This window comes from Phaseolus vulgaris, chromosome 5, assembly GCF_051622355.1.
Source record: "Phaseolus vulgaris cultivar YP4 chromosome 5, ASM5162235v1, whole genome shotgun sequence".
Classification (NCBI taxonomy): Eukaryota; Viridiplantae; Streptophyta; class Magnoliopsida; order Fabales; family Fabaceae; genus Phaseolus; species Phaseolus vulgaris.
This window is the reverse complement of record NC_143502.1, coordinates 16,317,865-16,338,392: the sequence shown is the minus strand read 5'-3', so window position 1 is coordinate 16,338,392 and position 20,528 is coordinate 16,317,865. Positions and strand designations below refer to the sequence as shown.

Below are 20,528 nucleotides of genomic sequence, written 5' to 3'. Positions count from 1 at the left end.
AGTTCGATATCAGATACGAGCCCCGAGGACCGATCAAGGGACAGGTGTTTGCGGACTTTGTCGTCGAGTTGTCGTCGGGCGCTGCACCATCGGAGGGCTCGGTTTTTCGATGGGTCATGTCGGTGGATGGTTCCTCCAACCAACAGGGGAGTGGCGCGGGGGTTATCCTAGAAGGCCCAAACGGAGTGCTGATCGAGCAGTCTCTACGTTTCGCCTTCAAAGCCAGCAACAACCAAGACGAGGCCCTGATCGCCGGTATGTTGCTGGCAAGAGAGATGGGAGCGAGAAGTTTAGTGGCCAAAACCGATTCCCTGTTGGTCACCGGGCAGGTAACGGGAGAATTCCAGGCCAAAGACCCACAGATGGCTGCATACCTTGAGTATGTGCACACCTTGAAGGTGTCCTTCGCAGAGTTTGAGTTTATCCACGTGCCGAGAGAACAAAATGCCAGAGCCGACTTGCTCGCCAAGCTAGCCAGCTCGGGCAAGGGGGGGAGAAAGAGGACCGTCATTCAGGAGACGTTGAAGGTGCCTCGCGCGTTCGTAACGGACAACCAGGTGCTGCAGGTGTGCAAGTCGAGTGAACGAGGGGCGGTAGGTCATCGGGCTCTCACTCAAGAAACCTTGAGAGCACCGAGAGTGAGAGCCCGACCGATGAGATCCGACGAGGTGATGGAAGTTGGCGCCGCTGGAAGGGCCGACACGTGGATAACGCCGTACCAGCGGTATTTGGCGGATGGGGTGCTTCCACTGGAGCCAACGGAGGCAAAGAGGATAAAGAAAAGCTCGAGCAAATTCACTCTCATCGATGGGGATCTCTTCAGGTTCGGGTTCACCCATTCGGTGTTAGTATGCGTGCACGGGGAGCAATGCACGAGGATTATGTCAGAACTCCATGAGGGAGTATGTGGGAGCCACGTCGGCGGTCGCGCCTTGGCGAGTAGAGTCCTCCGTGCGGGGTACTACTTGCCAACGCTGAGGGAAGATTGTGTGGGCTACGCTCAGCGTTGCAAGCAGTGCCAGCAACACGCAGATTGGCACAAGGCGCCCCCTGAAGAGCTGAGGTTGATTCACAGCCCCTGGTCGTTCCACACTTGGGGAATCGACATCTTGGGACCTTTTCCCCTGGAGGTAAGGCAGATGAAGTTTCTGATCGTCGCCATCGAATATTTCACGAAATGGGTGGAGGTAGAGCCGGTCGCGCAGATCACCGCTCACAAGGTTCAACAGTTTGTGTGGAAAAATGTTGTGTGCCATTTCGGAGTGCCTAAGCGTTTGGTTTCTGACAATGGCACCCAGTTTACGAGTCACCAACTGAGGAACCTGTGCGAGGAGGTGGGGATACAGCAGGTGTTCGCCAACTGAGTACTGCTCAGAGGGCTGAAGAGAAGGTTGGCAAAGGCCAAGGGAACGTGGGCGGAAGAAGTTCCCAGGATCGTGTGGGCCTATCACACCACTCCGCAATCTAGCACCCATGAGACACCTTTCAGCTTGGTCTATGGGTCAGACGCTATGATCCCTGTGGAGATACAAGAAAACTCACCAAGATTTCTGAATTTCGTGGCCGAGGAGTCCAACGAGGAGAGGAAGGTGAACCTAGACCTTTTGGACGAGGTACGAGAAGAAGCCAGAGTCAGTGCTGAAGCCGTGAAGAGAAGGGTGGAACGAAGGCACAACTCCAAGGTGAGGCCGAGGCAGTTCCATGAGGGAAATCTGGTGATGAGGAAAGCGCATCAACACGAGATGGAAAACAAGTTGTCCCCCAAGTGGACTGGCCCGTTCAGAGTGGTGGAGACGTTGGAGAACGGCGCTTATCGGCTGGAGACCTTGGATGGAGGGGTGATCCCCAGAACGTGGAACGCCACGCACTTAAAACTTTATTTTAGTTAAAGATTGTAGAGTAGCCGCGCTTTCGGGCCAGTACAAACAATTTGGACAAGTTCAAGGGGGCACTCTTTCCCCATAAATAAAAAGATGTTATCAGTACAAGAGTTTGCAAAGTTTTAAAGTTAAAATCCCCCTCGCGACCGATTCGAAGTCCTCCTCACCCCAGGTGTGAGTGCAGGCAGCTAAGGTTCGAAACGCCAGGGGTGCTAGTAAGCCCAAGAAGGGAAAGGAAGGATTTCGAGAAACGCCTTTACCCAAGTGGAATAGCATCAATATTGGCTCAGTAGAACTCTTAGCCAAACCCCTTCTCACCCCAGGAGTGAGAAGATGGGAGCACTACCCGAGGTTCTAAGGTTCGATGACCTTGGGGCAGGCAAGAGGGGTTATCGAGAAACACTATTTCCCCAAAAACAAGGCATCATCCTAGATCGATCAGCGTGGGAGTCCTCTATGCACTTAGCGCTGGAGCGACAAGAAATCTAGAAAGGTATAAGGAGAAAGCAGAGGCGCGATGACTGGTGAGTGGTTGGTTATGGCACCCCGATCGGTCATCGGCGGATAGAGCATCGTCTAGACAAGTTCTTACGAAGCAGGCAGAGCCACGCCAAGAACAATCGTCAAGCGTGGTTAGTAGCAGGCAAAGGCAGAAATAGAAAATACGGGGAAGGCTCGCGCTAAGTCCGAATAAGTTAGCAACTAAAAACATACACAGCAGTAAGGAGAAAGAAGGCACTGAATATATGCAGTAAAGAGTTCTTATGTTCAGAAGTTTATACAAGAAAAAGGAAAAAGCGAAGGCTGTAGATGATCAGGGACGAACGACCTTGCCGTCCACCACCTCGAATTCTATGGATAGCTGAGAGCGGTCGACCTCTGGGAAAGCATACTTGAGCTACTCGAGGGCAAAGTCAAAGCCCTCAGCAAAGGTATCGGCAGCCTCTTCCCAGAGCTTGGCCTTCTCAACCTCGAACCCAGCCTTGTCGGTCTCGAGCACGACCTTCTCGGTGGTCAGGGTGGCGATGGCAGACTCGGCTTCTTTGAGCTTTTGGTCGCCCGCAGCAAGGGCCTCCGCCATATTCGCGTTCTGTTGGCGCATGAAGGCATTCTCAGCCTCAAGTTGGAGGGCCTTACCCGTGGTCTCCAACAGTTTGAAGTCAAGTGCGGCGACGGCATCCCCCATCAGCATCTCCGTTTTGATAGTCTCCTGGACTTGCAGGGCGCGCCCCAGTTTGGCTTCCTCCAACATGTCCTTCAACATGTCGTTGGTGTTCTGCAAAGCCTCATAGTCACTTTGAAGCGACTCCTGTTGGCTAAGCAGCTCATTCATCTTACCCTCCAGCTTTTCGAGGCGGCGATGTTGTGTGGAGAATTCCAGAGAGAGCACCATCTGACGGGCTAACTGGAGGTTCACCTCGCTGGCGCTCCACTTAACTAGCTCGTGATTCTGGATCAGTTGTTTAGTCAGTCGGAGAACCCTGGTAAGCCCTTCAGAGCTGGAGCCCGTCGCTTGGAAGGAACTCTCGCCACCACCCTCGGTTGTGGTGGCAGAGCCTTGAGGGCACGGTGAAGGTGGGGGGCGAGGAGTTCCCTCCGAACGAGCGGCCCCGCTCCCAGCTGCTTGAGTCGGTGGGGGTGACTTTGCTGGGGGCGGGGAGGGAAGGGGGGCTAGTGAAGGAGGGCGCTCAGGGGAAGCCTGTGCTTGAGGGATCGGAGTAGCATCTCCCTCGAGGCCCTCGACTCCCCTCTTTCTTCGTTGGGGGGACCCCGAGCTCTCCTCTTCAACAGATATAACGGTGGTGGGAGCCTTCACCAACCGTTTCCTCTTCTTATCACCCCTGGTCTCGGGCCCTCCAGCTGGCGCGACCGAGATGGGGGAGGCGGGAATAGGCTCGGCGGTCGCCTCCGCTTCAAAAGGCGCCTCGGCGGCTCCTGGCTAGAGCAAGCAGTCCTTGTCGTCTTTCCTTATCAGAAGTCATATCTGCACCAGTCCAACATGGCAAAGGGTTAGCATGCAAAGGCTCAAGAAAGCATTTCAAGCGCAGAAAGATAATTAGCGAATGCATGTTTAAAGGGTATCTTGGACAAGCGCGAGGTCGCATGCCCGGAGAAGTGGCAGTTAAAAGGGAAGAAGAGAAGACAAACCAATGTATCTTTCGAGCTTTTCAGCGTCGAACTCGTGCTTAATGAGGGTGGAATAGCCAAACTTGGCGCCCAAGCTCGAGAGAAGGCCGCACAGCTCGCACTCGTATGGGGCCATGACCTCCAAGCCTCGGGGTTTCCTAAACTCCACTTTAGGGACCCAGTAGAGTGGGAAGCCCTCGAGAAGGGCGGGGTTGTGCTCGTTGGAGGTAATCATGTAGAATCTGCCCTTCCAATCCTTGAAGGACTGTTGGTACAAGCCCAAGATCACCCTCCCTGTCACGCCATTCAAGCTGACCCACGACCTATCACCCGGGTTCTTGGCCTCAAAGAAGTAGAGGAAGACGTCGGTTGATGGAGGGTGCCCGAAATGGTTGCATAGAATTTCGAACGCCCAGATGAAGCCCCAAGCGTTTGGATGGAGTTGGCAAGGAGTGACGTTCAGCTCAGTGAGGAGTTCCTTCTCGAAGAAGGTGAAGGGAAGTCGGAGGCGCAGCCTCTTGAAGATGGCTGAGTAGATGAAGGTGAAGGGCACCCCGTTGGTGGCCCTATCATCCACACATATTGGCATGCCTCGGGGGGGGATGCGCACGCCCAAGTTTCGGTCATCCTCCTTGTCGAGAGCGCATGAAGGCTCGTCCGCAACGCTCTTCAGCAGGGTGGCGAGATGGTCGGCAGGAAGCTGGCTAGACGTTTCGGCGAGCAGGTGGAGGGGAGCCCATTGGTACGCCTGCGCGTAGCCTTGTGGAGGAAGCGTCGCCCCGGGTTGCGTACTCGTCGAGGGAGTTGCACTCGTCGAAGGCGATGAAGGTGCACTGGAGGAAGGCTGTGCACCAGAAGATGAAGCAAGGCGCGCGGTGGTTTTTGTGCGAGCCATTGTCAGTAGCTACAATGAAGAAAGAAAGAAAAAGGTGAGGAATCAATGAAAAACAAGAGGAAGACGAAGGGAGCAAAATGCTATGGTTCGAAGGGGGTAGAGGAATGAAAGCGACGAGGAGGAAGAAGAGGTGAAACACAGAAAAACCAGAAGAAGCCCTGGTACAGTGCAGGAAAAAAAAAAGAAAAAACGACCCATGATGTATGCACAATGCAGTTTTTGAGCAATGCAATCGGTATAAGGTATTCAAATATACCACAGATGAGGAAAGGGGGTACCTTTCTGTTGATCGCGAACGGTTTTTGGTAGCCTGGGAATGGAGAAGATGAATCGCAGAAGAAGGGTTCAAGAGTTGCAGGGAAACGTGTTGAGGAAGATAATGGAACAGTGGAGGCGCGTAAGTTTTGAATAAGGGAAATGCAAACGACGTTTCACGCTAGCCATTGATGCGCACACGTGTCGCAAGATTAAGGAAGGAAAGCGTAACGTCACTTAAAGCACAACACGTGATGTGGCACGTGACGTGGCGTCACTTGCCACGTGGCCACCGAGAACGAGCACTTAGTCTCTTCGCTGAAAAAGAGTATGCAGCTCGAGACTGGGGGGCTTGTGATCCGGTCGGTCATCGGTTTAGGGTGACGTCAGCGACTGATGGCCACGTGGGCCGTTCTTAGTGGGACACGTGGGCCGGGGAAGCTGATGTCTCTTAAAGAAGGTCACCTGAAGGGTGATCGGTGATCAGAAGGGATGCGCGATCATTGTCTAGATAAGTACCACGAGGCCGATCGGTCGTCGTGTCACACGCAGTTAAGCTGGGAACGAGAAGGGATTCCCGGCGAGAGCGTTGCATGCGAGCCTTGCGTGGCAGAGTATCAGAGATCATAGAGGTTATGCGCTTTGCAGTACCATGCATGAGAGTGGTCTAAGGGAGCTAGCAGTCGGTCGGTGATTGGTGCGCTCTTAGCCCATAACGTGCATGAAGCAAAACAGAGGTGATCGTTCACGCGATAGGTGATACCTGGTACTCACGCTGAGGCTGCACGAGACACCCAGTGAAGGAAACACGCTAAGTTACTTCGTACACGAATAACTTGGGCGCGCGGCAGAGTATATAAAGGCATTCCACGCTCATTACAAAGGTACGCTTTCATTGTGGCAAGTAACTGGTTTTTACACACACAGAGAAAGGGAGAATCACGGAGTGCACGAGTCTCACTGAGATTCCTAGTAAACAGTTCTTTGGTGGTCTTGGGTGGCTGACTTGAGCGTCGGAGTGCAATCGGCCGCTAGAGGCGTCGTTTGTTGTGTTTCGCAAGTTCGCTGGGAGCTTCTTGGGAAGTGTTGGGAACATTATCGCGGAAGACAGAGATCGACGTGGCAAGACCTTCAACGATCGAGTCCCCTGCAAGATCACAATCAAAGCACACAACCTTGGGGTTGTTTATCTTTTTGATACTTGTTTCATACCTATACCTCTCAATAAGATCATTGTCTCCAGAAAACAAGCCTTCTAGCCTTCCTCCAGACCTTACAGCTTTGGTTTTGACTCTCTTTGAGGTGGGAGGAGTTGATTCCATGATGGCAGAGAAGAAAACAGAGAAGAGCTCACTTCACAGATTTTTGCAAGAGATGTTGCAATTGGTTGTTCTTGTGGAAGAGATCAGCTGCACCAAATTTTATAGCAGAAAAAGAATCAAATAGCATTCAATGTTATGAGTGGGTACCTGATTTTCAGAGAGAGAGGACTTGACTCTGCCCTGCACATAAAACATCAGAAAAAGCTGAAAATCACATGGTCTTCACATGTGATCTTTGACTAGTCATTAAGGCTCTTGAATTTCCAAGATTTTGGAATATATTCCTTTATGACTGCTGTAACTTCTCTCTGAACGTGATCAGTTTTCAACACAGATTCTTTGACCAAGATTCTCTCTTTGAATTGATCTGCAACGGATAGAAATTCAAAATAGCAATTAAAAAGATTTCTTCACAGTGTTGTCAGACCTAAAACAATCGGTTGTTTCGAAGAAACAATCGGTTGTTTTTCTGTAGCAGTTAAAACTGATTTTGAGTTTTAACCATGAGCAGAAAGAGTTCAAAGCAGATGACATTAAGCATATTAAAAAGATTTTTAACCATGAGAAAGAACTTTAAAACAGAAATGAAGAACAAATAAAAGGAAAGTCTTATCCTTATGTTAATTCTTCAATTAGCCATGTGCTTTATGATCAAGAAGCCTCTTTTCACTGTTGAGGTCCTTTGGACAGATGCATAGCATTGATTCAACTTCAATGATTGTCTTTTTCTTCCAAGAACTTGATCACATGACTTAGTCCTTCACACTTCTTTAGAATTACTGCACAAACATGAGTTCAAGCAACAAGATTTGGTCCCTTCACAAATGTGGGTCCAATAGATTTCTTTTTCTCATTTGGAACCTCACACCCTTTAGGAATCCATTTCATGTAGCCTCTAGGAACAAAGAATTTTCTTATTTTGCAGAATCTAACCGAATGACCCTTTTTCATGCAATAAAAGCATGTAACAACCGGTTGTTTCGATTTAACAATCGGTTGTTTCACTGGCTTTCTTGATTTTTTTTTTTTAAACTTATCTTGTTGGTTCTATGGATTGAAACCCAAGCCAGTCTTTCCAAAAGCACAGCTTTGAGATGCCAAGACATTCTCAAAGTTAGATTTCCCCTTTGAAAGCTTGTCCATAGTTTCAACAAGATAGTGAACCTTTTTCTCAAGATTTTCACAATTTTCGCAAATGAGAGTGTCACACTTGCAAGAAGCATTTTTGAAATGGTTTTCCAGATTTATGAAATCATTTTTAGATTTTTCAATCTCATCTTCAAGTGATTTCACTCTCTTTTCTAGCCAGTTGTTAAGTTCTTTCAATCGGTTGTTTGAAAGAACCAATCGATTAGCTTCATCATGATTTTCTTGAAAAGCTTCAAGTAATTCACTCTAATTTTGTTCATTCAAGGAAGCACATGAACTTACCTCACTTGAGCTGCAAGATTCATCATCATCTTCAGCAGCCAAGCAGATGTTTGCTTTCTCATCTTCACTTGATGAAGAACTTGATGATGACACCTCATTTTCATCCAAACCTATGTAGGCTCTTTTTATCTTGCCTTTCTTTTCCTTGTAGCTAGGCTTTTTCTCCTTACTCTTGTTAGGACAATCTGCCTTTATATGACCTTGCTCACCACAACCAAAACAAGTATAGTTATTGGAATTAAAATCATTGGATTTCTTGTTTCCATACCTATCTTTGTTGTTGTCTTTGTTGTGGTTTCTCTTTAGGAATTTGCTGAACTTTCTTGACAGCAAGCTAAGGTTTTCCTCATCACTGGATTCTTGTTTTCCTTTGTGCTTGGAAGCTTTTAAGGTTATGCTCCTTGTGTGCTTGTCTTCACTCTCTTGAACATTGAGTTTATTCATCTCTAACTCATGTTCCCTAAGCTTTCCAAACAAAGAAGCAACACTTAATGATGTTAGATCTTTAGATTCAGAAATAGCAGTTACCTTGGGTTGCCATGCTCTATCAAGACATTTCAAGATCTTGATGTTCAGCTCTTCTTTATCAAAGGTATTGTCAAGACTCATGAGATGATTGATGATGTGCGTGAATCTTTTCTCCACCTCAACAATTGTTTCTCCTTTAAGCATTCTGAACATCTCATACTCTTGGATTAGAGCATGCTTCCTAGCTCTCTTCACCTCATTTGTTCCTTCATGAGTGACTTCCAAGGTGTCCCACATTTCTTTTGATGATTTGCATTGAGAGACCCTGAAAAACTCATCAGAATTTAAAGCAGAGGTTATAATATTTTTGGCAATGCAATCGAGTTTGGCCTTTTTGCTTTCTGCATCAGTCCATTGAGACCATGGCTTCTCAATGAAAGATCCATCTTTTCAAGCTTTGGGATAAAAGGACCATTTTCAATTGCATCCCAAATTGTCAAGTGATTCCATAAATATTTTCATTCTCACTTTCCAAAATTGGTAGTTCAAACCACAAAACAGAGGTGGTCTGTTAATTGAAGCACCTTCCCCAAAAGGTAGTCTATCAGCCATTTAAAAAATAGTTTTAGGATCAACTTGAATATCTTTCAAGAACCAAGCTCATCATGCCAATTGTTAGAATGGATGGCTTTAAACTAGAGGGGGGTGAATAGTTTAAAGAGGGTTTTCGCAAACTTTTAAAACAAGAATGAAATTATCTTAAGAAAGCAATTGATAAAGAATTCAGTTTACCAAAACAACAAGCAAAAGCTGCAGTACCAGAAAAACAATCGGTTGTTTCACAGAAACAATCGGTTGTTTATACCAGCAAATAACAAACAAAACTGAATTTAAAGAGTTTAAGGATAGAGAGATTGCACACAGATGTTTATACTGGTTCACTCCAAATCCTGAGCTACATCCAGTCTTCTCAAAAACCCTGAGGAAATCCACTAAGCAATCACACCTTGATCACTTACACCACAACCAAGAAAGTGACCTTGAACACCTCAAGACACACACTCTTCTTGGCCAACACACCAACACTAAAATTGCTGATCTTGATCCCCTCAAGAACACACACCCAATCTCAGCAAACACAGAAATGAAACTTGTTCAGCAGAGTACAAGGATTACACTTGTTACAGAAGATAATCTGAAATCAATACAAGCAGAATCCTATTCCACACACTTTGATCAATCACAAACTCTAAGCAATCTCAACTCTTTTAAAAACTCAAAAACTCTTTTCAAAATCTTGTAAATGATTGTTACTCAAATCTGTTATACTGAATTTTATTCAAAGATGTTGTTTGTTATCAAATCTTAACAAACTCTTAAATTGCATTAAAAGATTGGTCAAAGCATTTAATGACTGGAGCGTAAGCAGTTAAATCATTTAAAGCTCAGTCAAAGATAAAACAGTTTTTCTGTCATGGTCCCAAAACAAACAATTGGTTGTTTCCTCGAATCAATCGGTTGTTTTGGTTTTAACAGCTCAACCATTTGAAAACAGTTTTCAATCTTTTCTCAAAACATCTAAGTATAAACAATCGGTTGTTTCGACAAAACAATCGGTTGTTTTAACTTAGTTTGAAAAACATTTTACTTTCACAAAGATTGAGAATGCCTATGCTTTAGATTCGATCAAGGGGTGGATTACAACACTCAAACTACCCAGAACTAAACTAAACCAGCACAACAACAACAAGCACAACCAAGGCTTCAACATTCTTCAAAGGGTTTGAATTCTTCAAAGCTTGAACACCACTTAGTTCAACAGATGAAACATTTGAGTTGGTCAAGTCAACTCAAGAGTTGAACAATGGATCACTCAGCAAAATGGGTTTTACCAAAGTAGGTGGCAAGTGGATTAGCAAAGATGGTGACTTTGGTGCCTCATCTAGTGCTGCTGCTGATCATGAACAAGATGAACCTACTGATATGGATTTTCAACATGAAGATCTACCTAAAGCACATCAAGATGTTGGACCCAGTGCTGGTGCTAGAAATAAGGAAGTTGGAATGCCAACCATGTCTTCTTTTGAGAGATACATGGTCAATAGGCTTGATGGCTTTGCGGAGAACCAAATGAATCTCCATGATCTGTGTGTAAGCAACTTCCAGAGCATTGATAACAGTTTCAACAACATGGATGCACGCTTCATGTCTCTAGATGAACAAATCGAGGCTGTCCAGAATCAAATCTTTGACCTTCAGTTTGCTGATGATGATGAATGAAGAAAAAAAATCGGTAGATATGTATCGAAACAACCGATTGTTTTTGTTGGCTATATCAGCTTTTCGTTTTTGCTGCTTTTGCTGTTTAATTCTGATGTAATCAAAACTCTTATCTTGTTTATCTCTTCTCTTTGTCTATTTGTGAAGACAAATAGGGGGAGATATATGCTGTGTTTATTTTTCAGTTTTTTTTTCTCTGCAAAATAGTTTGGATGAGTGAAACCTTATAGGTTGTTGCTCCTATATTTGCTTATGGTTTACTCAAATATTATGCTCTGAATTTCTGTATTTGTTTCTGTGCTAACCAATTATCAGAAGTTTTATGCTTTGCTTGAAACTGTATCTTGCAGGAACTGCTTCAGATTCAATCAGGTACAACACAAGCATCAGGGATTTTTCTTCATCAAATAGGGGGAGATTGTTGAATCAAGTGGTGTTCAAGCTTTGAAGAATCCAAAACCCTTTGAAGGATGTTGAAGGCTTGATTGTGCTTGCTGTTGCTGAGCTGTCTAGTTAGGATCTGGGGTAGTTTGAGTTTTGTAATCCACTCTAGATTGAATCCATAGCATAAGCATTCTCAATCTTTTAAAAGAAAAAGTGTTTTTCTAACTAAGTGAAAAACAACCGATTGTTTTGTCGAAACAACCGATTGTTTTATACTTAGATGTTTTTAGAAAAGATTGAAAATTGTTTTCAAATGGTTGAACTGTTAAAACCAAAACAACTGATTGATTCGATGAAACAACCGATTGTTTGTTTTGGTACCATAACAGAAAAACTGTTTTAGCTTTGACTAAGCTTTAAATGCTTTAACTGTTTACGCTCCAGTCTTTAAATGCTTTGACCAATCATTAAATGCAATGAATAAGTTTGTTAAGATTTGATAACAAACAATATCTTTGAATAAATTCAGAAAAACAGATTTGAGTAACAATCTTCTGAATACAAGTTTGAGTTTTTCAAAGAGTTGAGATTGCTTAGAGTTTGTGATTGATCAAAGAGTGTGAGATAGGATTTCTGCTTGTATTGATTTTAGATTTGCTTCTGTAACAAGTGCAATCCTTGTATTCTGTTGAACAAGTTAGTTTGTGTGTTTGCTGAGAAGTGTTGTGTGTTCTTGAGGGGATCAAGATCAACATTCTTAGTGTTGGTGTGTTGGCCAAGAGAAGTGTGTGTCTCGAGGGGATCAAAGTCACTTTCTTGGTTGTGTTGTAAGTGATCTAGGTTTGATTGCTCAGTGGAATTCCTCAGTGGTTTCTGAGAAGACTGGATGTAGCTCTGGGTTTAGAGTGAACCAGTATAAACATCTGTGTGCATTCTCTCTATCCTTAAACTCTTTAAATTCAGTTTTGATATTTGCAAACTGGTATAAACAACCGATTGTTTCTGTGAAACAACCGATTGTTTTTCTGGTGCTGTTGTTTTTGCTTGTTGATTTGGCAAACTGGATTTCTTATCAATTGTTTCTTGAGATAATTTCATTCTTATCTTAAAAGTTTGCGAAAACCCTCTTTAAATCATTCACCCCCCTCTAGTTTAAAGCCATCCATTCTAACAACACTCACTCAAGCTCACACAATATTTGTGCATAGTAACTCTTCTTCTATTAATTTCAACTTGCAAAATACACTAGGTAGGCATCCTATTTATAGGTGAAGGAGCCTTGGAGAACAAGCTAAAAGAGTAGGATGGGAAAAGGGAAAAATGGGTAGCCTTAGGGTTTGACTAAGTCAAACCCGCATCCTAGCCTTGTCCTTCTAGAAACTAGGTCAAAATATCTTCCAAAAGGGCTAGGAACAAGCTAAAATGCTACCTACACCCCGTATTATACTAAAGACACCTTATTCTAGCCTATCTTTGTTATTTGAACCCCTAAAGTGAGCCCAAATTATTTACAAACATATTCTATTTTTTAAGAAGACCAAAGGGAGAACTTCTAATATTCGGGTTTATAACTTCTTCTTTTGTTGATTCTTTCTCGAGGCTTGGTGGGGCCTGACCTTGTATCTTGAGATGACTGACCCTTTTGGGTAGTACTTGTTGTGTACTTAGTTATCTGTCGGTTTGTATCATTCATGTTCTTACTTGTGTTTCAATTCATATTTGTAAAATTGTAATATACTAGTGTGTACAATCAGAGGGTGTTCTGACTCGTAGTGTTTGTGTTTCAAAGAGGGTGAGTGTTCTTGAAGGGTTTAAGATCACCTCTTTGGTGTTTGTGTTGTGTAATCTGTGGTTGATTACTTAGTGAAATACCCAGGGGTTTCTGGGGACTGGATGTAGCTCAAGTTAAGAGTGAACCAGTATAAACTTTGTGTGTTGAATCTCTCTATCCCTCCCTGCTATTAAAACTATTTGATCTATGTTTTTGCAAAGTGCTGATAAAAACAATCGGTTGATTCGCATAAACAACCGATTGATTTTCTAGAATCAATTTAAAAAAAATTGTTTTTTGGTTGATCTGATTGCTTCTTCTATGATTCTGCATTAATCTTCATTCTTGTCCAAAATTTTCGAAAATATTTCATTAAACAATTCATCCCCCTTTTGTTTAAGGCCTTTAATTCTAACATTTTTATAATATAATAAAATATAAAAATTAAACAACCACAACTATCAATTTATCAGGAAGATTGATACCACATAGTTATGATATACTTAAACTAATGTATGATCTCAATTATTATGAATATAAAAAGTAAATATAATTGAATATTTATGTTAAAATTGAAAGTTGGATTACAATCAAATATATATTTTTATTTATATTATTAAAATCAATATAAAATACATACCAATAAAAGTAACAACTCAAGAGTTTGGTATTTCATGGAAAATTTAATCCTTTATCCCTTGAAAAGAGACTTTCTTAGTAACAACAATATTGAATAAAATTATTTTATATTGATTTAAATAATATAAAGATAGAAATAATCAACGAATATGGCTAAATTATATATTGCTATTACAAATTATTTTCCCATAAAATATTGTAAGATTTTCAGGGTTTAGGAATTCATTTGAGTAAAATTACCATGATCATTTGCCACCGTGATCCTTGGTGGTGTGTACTGAAGAGACTTCCCAACACGCAACCACCCCATGGAATCAGCGACTTGGTGTAACCCTCTCTCATTTTCCCTTCTGAATTCCCATTCACGCCATCACTCGCAATACAAATTTATGGCCTTTTCAACTCTCCACACCTTCCCACTGCCTTCCTTTCCTTTTTCTTTTTCTTCATCTTCTTCTTCCTCTTCTTCTTCTTCTTCTTCTTCTTCTTCTTCTTTCCACCTCAAACCCTTTTCTTTCTTTCCAAAACCCACCACTCTACTCCTCAACCCTCGCCCTCTTCGCTCTTTCCCTCGCCCCATGCACGCCTCGTCCATCCAAGATGCCGTTGGAGGGGCGATTTCCCTCCTGCAATCGTCTCCCGCCACTTGGCACTCCGCGCTTCTCAGCAATGCCATAATCTTTCTTTTGGGTTCTCCGATTTTGGTCACTGGGCTGTCTCTCTCCGGCATCAGTGCTGCTTTTCTGCTCGGAACGCTTACTTGGCGCGCTTTTGGGCCTTCTGGGTTCTTCCTTGTTGCCGTCTACTTTGTTATTGTGAGCTCAATTTTCTCTCTTGCTAAGTTTGTTTTGAAGGTGCTGCTTTTTTCAGTGTAAAGTTGGGGGTTATGGGAGTGCTATTGATTTTTATTCTGGAGTGGGAATCTAGGGTCTTTGAAAGTGATGGACGTTGAGATCAAATTTGGGTATTCGTTGAGCTGTAAATTTGGCTGGTGGTTTTTCCCTGTTTTCAGAATGTGTTGTCTGAGAGTGAACTGTCGAGATCAAATTTGTTTGTTCGTTGAGTTTTCATAATCGGTGTGGGAGATCAAGTTGTTCGTTAAGTTTATTTGGAAGAGATTAGTTTTGAGGGAAAAAATGATTTTGCTTGAAATTATATGCAATTCTGAAAGTGGGTGTGGAGGTTTTTTTAGATTTTGTTTATGGGGAAAATGATAAATTTTTTAGAGAAGGATTGCTTATTCATGGAGTTCTGCGCAATTCCGAAAATGGGTGTGAGAATTTTCCTTTCTTTTGCTGCTGGGTTTGAGGCTTGTGTTCGTTGGATTTGATTTGTTTGGGGTTTGTTAGGGTACAGCTGTTACAAAGGTTAAAATGGCGCAGAAAGTGGCTCAGGGGGTTGCTGAAAAAAGAAGAGGAAGAAGGGGTCCTGGTAGTGTTATTGGATCTAGTGCTGCTGGTTGCATTTGCGCTTTCCTTACTATTTTTGGTGTTGGGGGAGAGGCATTTTCTCGGCTTTGGAGGCTCGGGTTTGTTGCCAGTTTCTGTACCAAGTTGAGTGACACTGTCTCAAGTGAGATTGGGAAGGCATATGGAAAAACAACGTGAGTATGTATTTTATTATCAAGATCTACTTATGAAGAATTGTCATGCATTTTTATATGTTAGCTTTTGTAGAACCCTAAGGTTTTAAATTGCAAATACGGTTTTATTTCTACCTCTGATATTGTGGAAAATTGTGGGTACCTTTGGTGTGGCCACAATTGTGGGTGCAATGATCACAAGAGACCCCAAAAACCATGACATTACAGTTGAACTTAAAGCTGCAGTTGCAAACTGTTTTTTACAACCATGGAACCTTGACCCCTTCCCCTTCCCCTTCCCCTTATTTTAGTTTTGTATCATGAACTGTCGAAATCCCTCAAAGAATCATGATTCTGTATTGATGCAGAGATCTTTTAAGCTATTCTGTAATGTTGATAATTTTTTCAACTGGAAGCTAACCTGGTGTAAAACATTTTGTGGTGCATGGATTATGCTGGCAATGCCTATTGTCTTGTGAATTCAATGCATAACATAACCAGGTGTAATATATTTTCTTGTACAATTTTCTTTATGGCCACTACTAGTATTTTTGGTCTGAATTTACTAAAGTAGTTTCTCAATAATTGTTAAATGTGAATTATGATAATCAATTCTAAAAATTTCTGGCATAATATCCAGGTACCTAGTTACAACGTTTAAGGTAGTTCCAAGAGGCACAGAAGGGGCTGTTAGCGTCGAAGGAACCTTGGCTGGAATTGTAGCTTCTGTAGTTCTTGCATTTGTCAGTTTTCTCATGGGTGAGGTACTTCAGTAATTCTTGTCTCTGTAACATCTATACTAATCACAAATTCTTAACAGAAACACTAAATAGAGAATATACTTCCCAAAAATAATCAGCCACCACTAGCATTTTGGGACTGAAATAATTTGTCTCCATCTTTTATGCCAGAGAAATAAACAACCACTTATCCCTAGATCACGAACTCTGCTATTAATTAACCACTTCCCTCAATTTTGAATATTTGAGCAATGTAGTGTTTTCTGAGTATATACAGGGAGAGTAATTTATAATTTTTTAGAGCTTCTAATACATTAATTTTGATTTGTGCTCTTATAATTTGCGTCCTGATAGCCAGTAGGCTTCTCATGTCCTCCCCTTGATGGCTTGTAAAACCTACAATATTATTGTTTTTGGCATTGGGGAAGCTGTGGGGTCTGAACTGCTAGTAACTTGATTTTGAAATAGTAAAAATACTATGTCATTATAAGGTTAAATATACTAACTTGATCTGTTGTGGTGGAAATGGGATTTGGTTGAATTAAGGGCAACCTTTTCAGGATCAGTTGTGTGAGGTAAAGTTCTAACTTTTGCAAGGCTAATAATGGTCATTAGGGCTTTTTAGGGTGGGAGTGCATTTCCATGCCAGTTGATTTGTGTTTGTATGAGGTTGGCGTAGCACTTATTTGTTGAAAAGGCATTTAATAGCATGATATTGATTTTATTTTTAAATTATTTTAAAGTGAGTGGTAGGTTTAGTATGCACAGATCAGCTTTCTGATCATTGAACACCAAAAAGGGATGACTGCTATTTTATTTGTTAAATTGTTATGATACAAACTAAATAGGATATACTGCACATATAAACTACTCAAAAAATAAAGATAGGATCCATTGAAAACTAAAAGAATTAGGAAAGACTCTGTTAGGACAGAAAATAAGGACAGTACATGTAAGGTGTATTATAGGAGGAAAGTTAAGAATAAAGGATAAGGGGGTTGGTTAGTTAGTTGGTTATGGTTGGTCTTTAAATAAAGACCAATCCGGTAAGGGAAGGGGGATGATTTTTGTATGTCAGATTTGGTGAGAGGATAATACCTGTGTGAAAGGAATCATTGTTTCCTTTGTCAATGTTCTGGTTGTTTTGTACAGTGCTGGAATAATAAAACAGAGAGCTATTCATTCTTTTTTTGTGTTCTTGGAGTGAATCTTGGTTTTGCTTTTTGGGATCCTATCAATTTGGTCCGACCTGCCGGATACAAGAAAATCAGTGAGGGAGGAAGAGAGGATGGAACAGAGAACAGTTGCATTGGAGAAGTTGATCAGCGAACAAGAAAGATTGATGGCGGAAATGAGAGCAGACATTACTGGGTTGAAGGAAAGCATGCTGGACATAAAGGAAATGCTGCGGGACCTCAAGAAAGGGGACAAAATGTCTGAAGGAGGAGAGAGTTCGGTGAATGGAGATGAAAGAAAGGAAGAATGGTCAAGGCAAGGGAACAAGTCGGATGTGGAAGATGAAGGGGAGTTGAAACCATGGTCTAGGAGGGTGGAATTACCGATCTTTGAGGGAGTGGATCCAATGGGGTGGCTGGCCAGAGCAGAAAAATTCTTCGAGGTGCAGAATGTCATAGGCAGGGAAAGATTAAAACTGGCCTTCATCAGTATGGAAGGAAGTGGCTGTCCTTGGTTAAGTTTTTGGAGAAAGAATTCCAAGAATCCTTCTTGGGAAGAGTTTTCCATGGCGCTGAATAGGAGGTTTGGGTTGGGGGAAAGGAGAGGAGTTCTGTTTTTGAGAAGCTGGCAAAGATCAAACAGAATGGAAGAGTTGATGAATACATTCAAGATTTTGAGCTTTTAGCACCACAGACAGAGGAGTAACAGCTGCTGGGATAATTTTTTGCTGGGTTGCAGACCAAGATTCGTAACCAAATCAGACCTCATGATCCCAAAGAATTAATGAGAGCAATGGAGATTGTGCTGGATGTAGAGGAGTCCTTCAGGGAAGAAAAAGAATGAATAGCTCTCTGTTTTATTATTCCAGCACTGTACAAAACAACCAGAACATTGACAAAGGAAACAATGATTCCTTTCACACAGGTCTTATCCTCTCACCAAATCTGACATACAAAAATCATCCCCCTTCCCTTACCGGATTGGTCTTTATTTAAAGACCAACCATAACTAACTAACTAACCAACCCCCTTATCCTTTATTCTTAACTTTCCTCCTATAATACACCTTCCATGTACTGTCCTTATTTTCTGTCCTAACAGACTCATTATGGATGGGACCCACCAAATGTACAAAGCTAAGTCCTAAACATCAATTAATGTCATCCTTCCTAACTAAAATACCTAATAATAGTATGAAATACAACATATCATCACGAAGAGTTGAGGTACTTTTCCTGAAATTTAGCTGTGAATCCTTGTAATGAGTAATTTTTCTCTCATTTGTTGTTTCATAACTTTGAACTTGTTAAATGGGATTCATTTGACATATAACATAAACCATAGTTTTACTGTTAGAACTGAAGCAAGGGCCTCAACAACACTAAACTGTAGTAGACATGCCTATGAAATTGGAAAAGTAGGCACCTAGGTTTGGTTTAATAGAGAAAGCAATTCGGTATTAAGAAAGGGAATGGAAAAGAAAACAAACAAGTTCAATAATTTTACATTTCCCTGTTTCAGTTTTTGTGAGGGATAGAATATAAGTTATAGGAGCAGAACTATATGAATGCCTTCTTGTGTTTTTTAATTAAAACTTTATCATAGGGGTAAAATGTGAAATTTAGTGCAAATTATGCAACTAAACATTATTGGTCCTACAAGTTCACGGAACACAGCTTGACTCCCATTTAAATCACCTCTACTGCAAAGTCAGTGTAGAAGAATCCTCACATATGTAGTTACTACTTTATGGTCATTTGCTGATGACTTTATGAATTTAAATTCTGTTTCTGACTTGCTTCTGTATTTTTATTAAACAGGTTGGTTCACATGAAGCAATTATATGTGTACTAGCTGCTCAGATTGCTAATCTTGGCGAGAGTGTAATTGGTGCTGCACTGCAAGAGAAGGAAGGATTTAAATGGGTAGGTTCAAAAAAGCACTAATATTTCATTTCAGATCTATGACAAAAATCTGTTTGATCTAGCCTATTAAATTTTGTGTACATGTGTTCTAGTTTTATCTGAGTTCAAATATGGAATTCTTGAATGCGAAATTCCTAATAAGATTAAATGTTGGTCCAAATTAAAAAAATTATGAAATATGGAAGATTGGTCTTGGCTAGCTTGTATACACATTCATGATACAGCTTTGCGCTCAAAACTGGGTTTCATTTTTTACATTCACCAGCTTAACATGTATATCTGGTAGCAGTACGCAGATGTAATTTTGCACTAGTTATTTATGATTACTTTCCTATATATTTTGCAGCTCAACAATGACGCAGTCAATGTCATCAACATATCAATGGGCAGCATCATAGCAGTCTTCATGCAGCAAGCACTCCGGATCTGGTGTCCCTAGTTGATATGGGTTCTCGAGAAGTTCAATCATATTAACATGGAGAGAAGAAGCCTGTCCTTGTGATCAGTGGTCATACTCAAAGGACGTTGGTTGTCACAAATAGCAGTGGCGATTAAACCAGAAAACTCTAGTTGTAGCCATTGATTCAAACCAAGTCTCATGTACGAGGAGCTGTGGTTCTTTCAAAGTGTAGGTGTGAACTTCCTTTTCTTGATTCAGCTTACTATCAAGAAATAGAACCGTTTCTCTTGACTATTTCTGTCTATCATTCTGTCTTTATTTCCCTTTTATCTCTGGCTATTGGGGTTTCTTTGTGTTTTGCCTTGGTCCATTGTTTTTATTGTCCACACTTAAAGGTTATCTAAACCTTAAATCCTAGACTCGCTAGAACTCTCCTGAGAACTCGTAAACTCGACCAATAGACTGTAAGAGTTTACTTTATTTGAAAAAATATTTTAATAATATAATTATTGAAAATAATTAAAACAAATAAGTCCCCACCACTATACATTTAGTAGTTAATGAGAATTATATAAGAGCAAAGTATCCAAATATTGTTGTAGATATGCACTCCAACTAAAAACAACTGCAGCCCAAATAAAAAAACCAAAAAACTACAGTTCAACTACAAAATGCAAATATGTACCCCAACTTACCAAAAAAAACCCTGTAGATATGCACCCCAATAAATAAAAAAACTCCAATTAAAATGAAATGTCTTGCACTATACAAAACACGGACCAACACTGTTCTCTCTGACCCAATATCAGATGATCACCGAAACACAAGAATGAGATTATGCAACCATCGCACGACATGGACATGACCATAGCAAGTTGGGACTCAGACGATGCAACCACCACACGAGATGAGATGAACAAGACCACTGTTAGTTATTTACGTGTGAATAAGGCCCCTGAAATATAGGGCTGAACGGGTCTTTATTTGTTGCATTATTTACTCCTAGTTTAGTGCCACTCAGTATGCAGTTGCAGTTAGTTTGTTTTTTCAGAGTCTGTAAGGCTTATATAAGTCATTCTTTGCATTGAATAATATAATATTCTCTTGTGAGATTTACACATACCTAAAGAAACAACAATTGGTATCAGAGCTCCGTAAAGGGCCTGATCCAGAAAGTGAGTTACGTGTGCAGAGAGAAATTATCCAGATCTTGTGTGAAGAGCAATCTGGTACAGAGTGTGGGCAATATCAGTG

At 41.7% G+C, this 20,528-nt stretch overlaps 1 protein-coding gene across 2 annotated transcripts; it reads left to right on the top strand.

Moving 5' to 3' along the window:
• Positions 1–13,640: 13,640 nt before the first annotated feature.
• On the top strand, positions 13,641–19,568 carry LOC137835237 (integral membrane protein (Protein of unknown function DUF92, transmembrane)). 2 transcript variants are annotated; one of them, XM_068643642.2, is made up of 5 exons: positions 13,641–14,267; positions 14,802–15,055; positions 15,675–15,798; positions 18,770–18,874; positions 19,221–19,568. In XM_068643642.2, the coding sequence occupies exons 1-5, from the start codon at positions 13,761–13,763 to the stop codon at positions 19,311–19,313; spliced, it is 1,083 nt and encodes a 360-aa protein (XP_068499743.2). In that variant the 5' UTR covers positions 13,641–13,760; the 3' UTR covers positions 19,314–19,568. The 2 variants fall into 2 exon arrangements, 1 of the variants encoding a protein (XP_068499743.2); XR_011085048.2 differs by having other exon boundaries at positions 13,653–14,267; positions 15,675–15,793.
• The last annotated feature ends 960 nt before the right edge of the window (positions 19,569–20,528 follow it).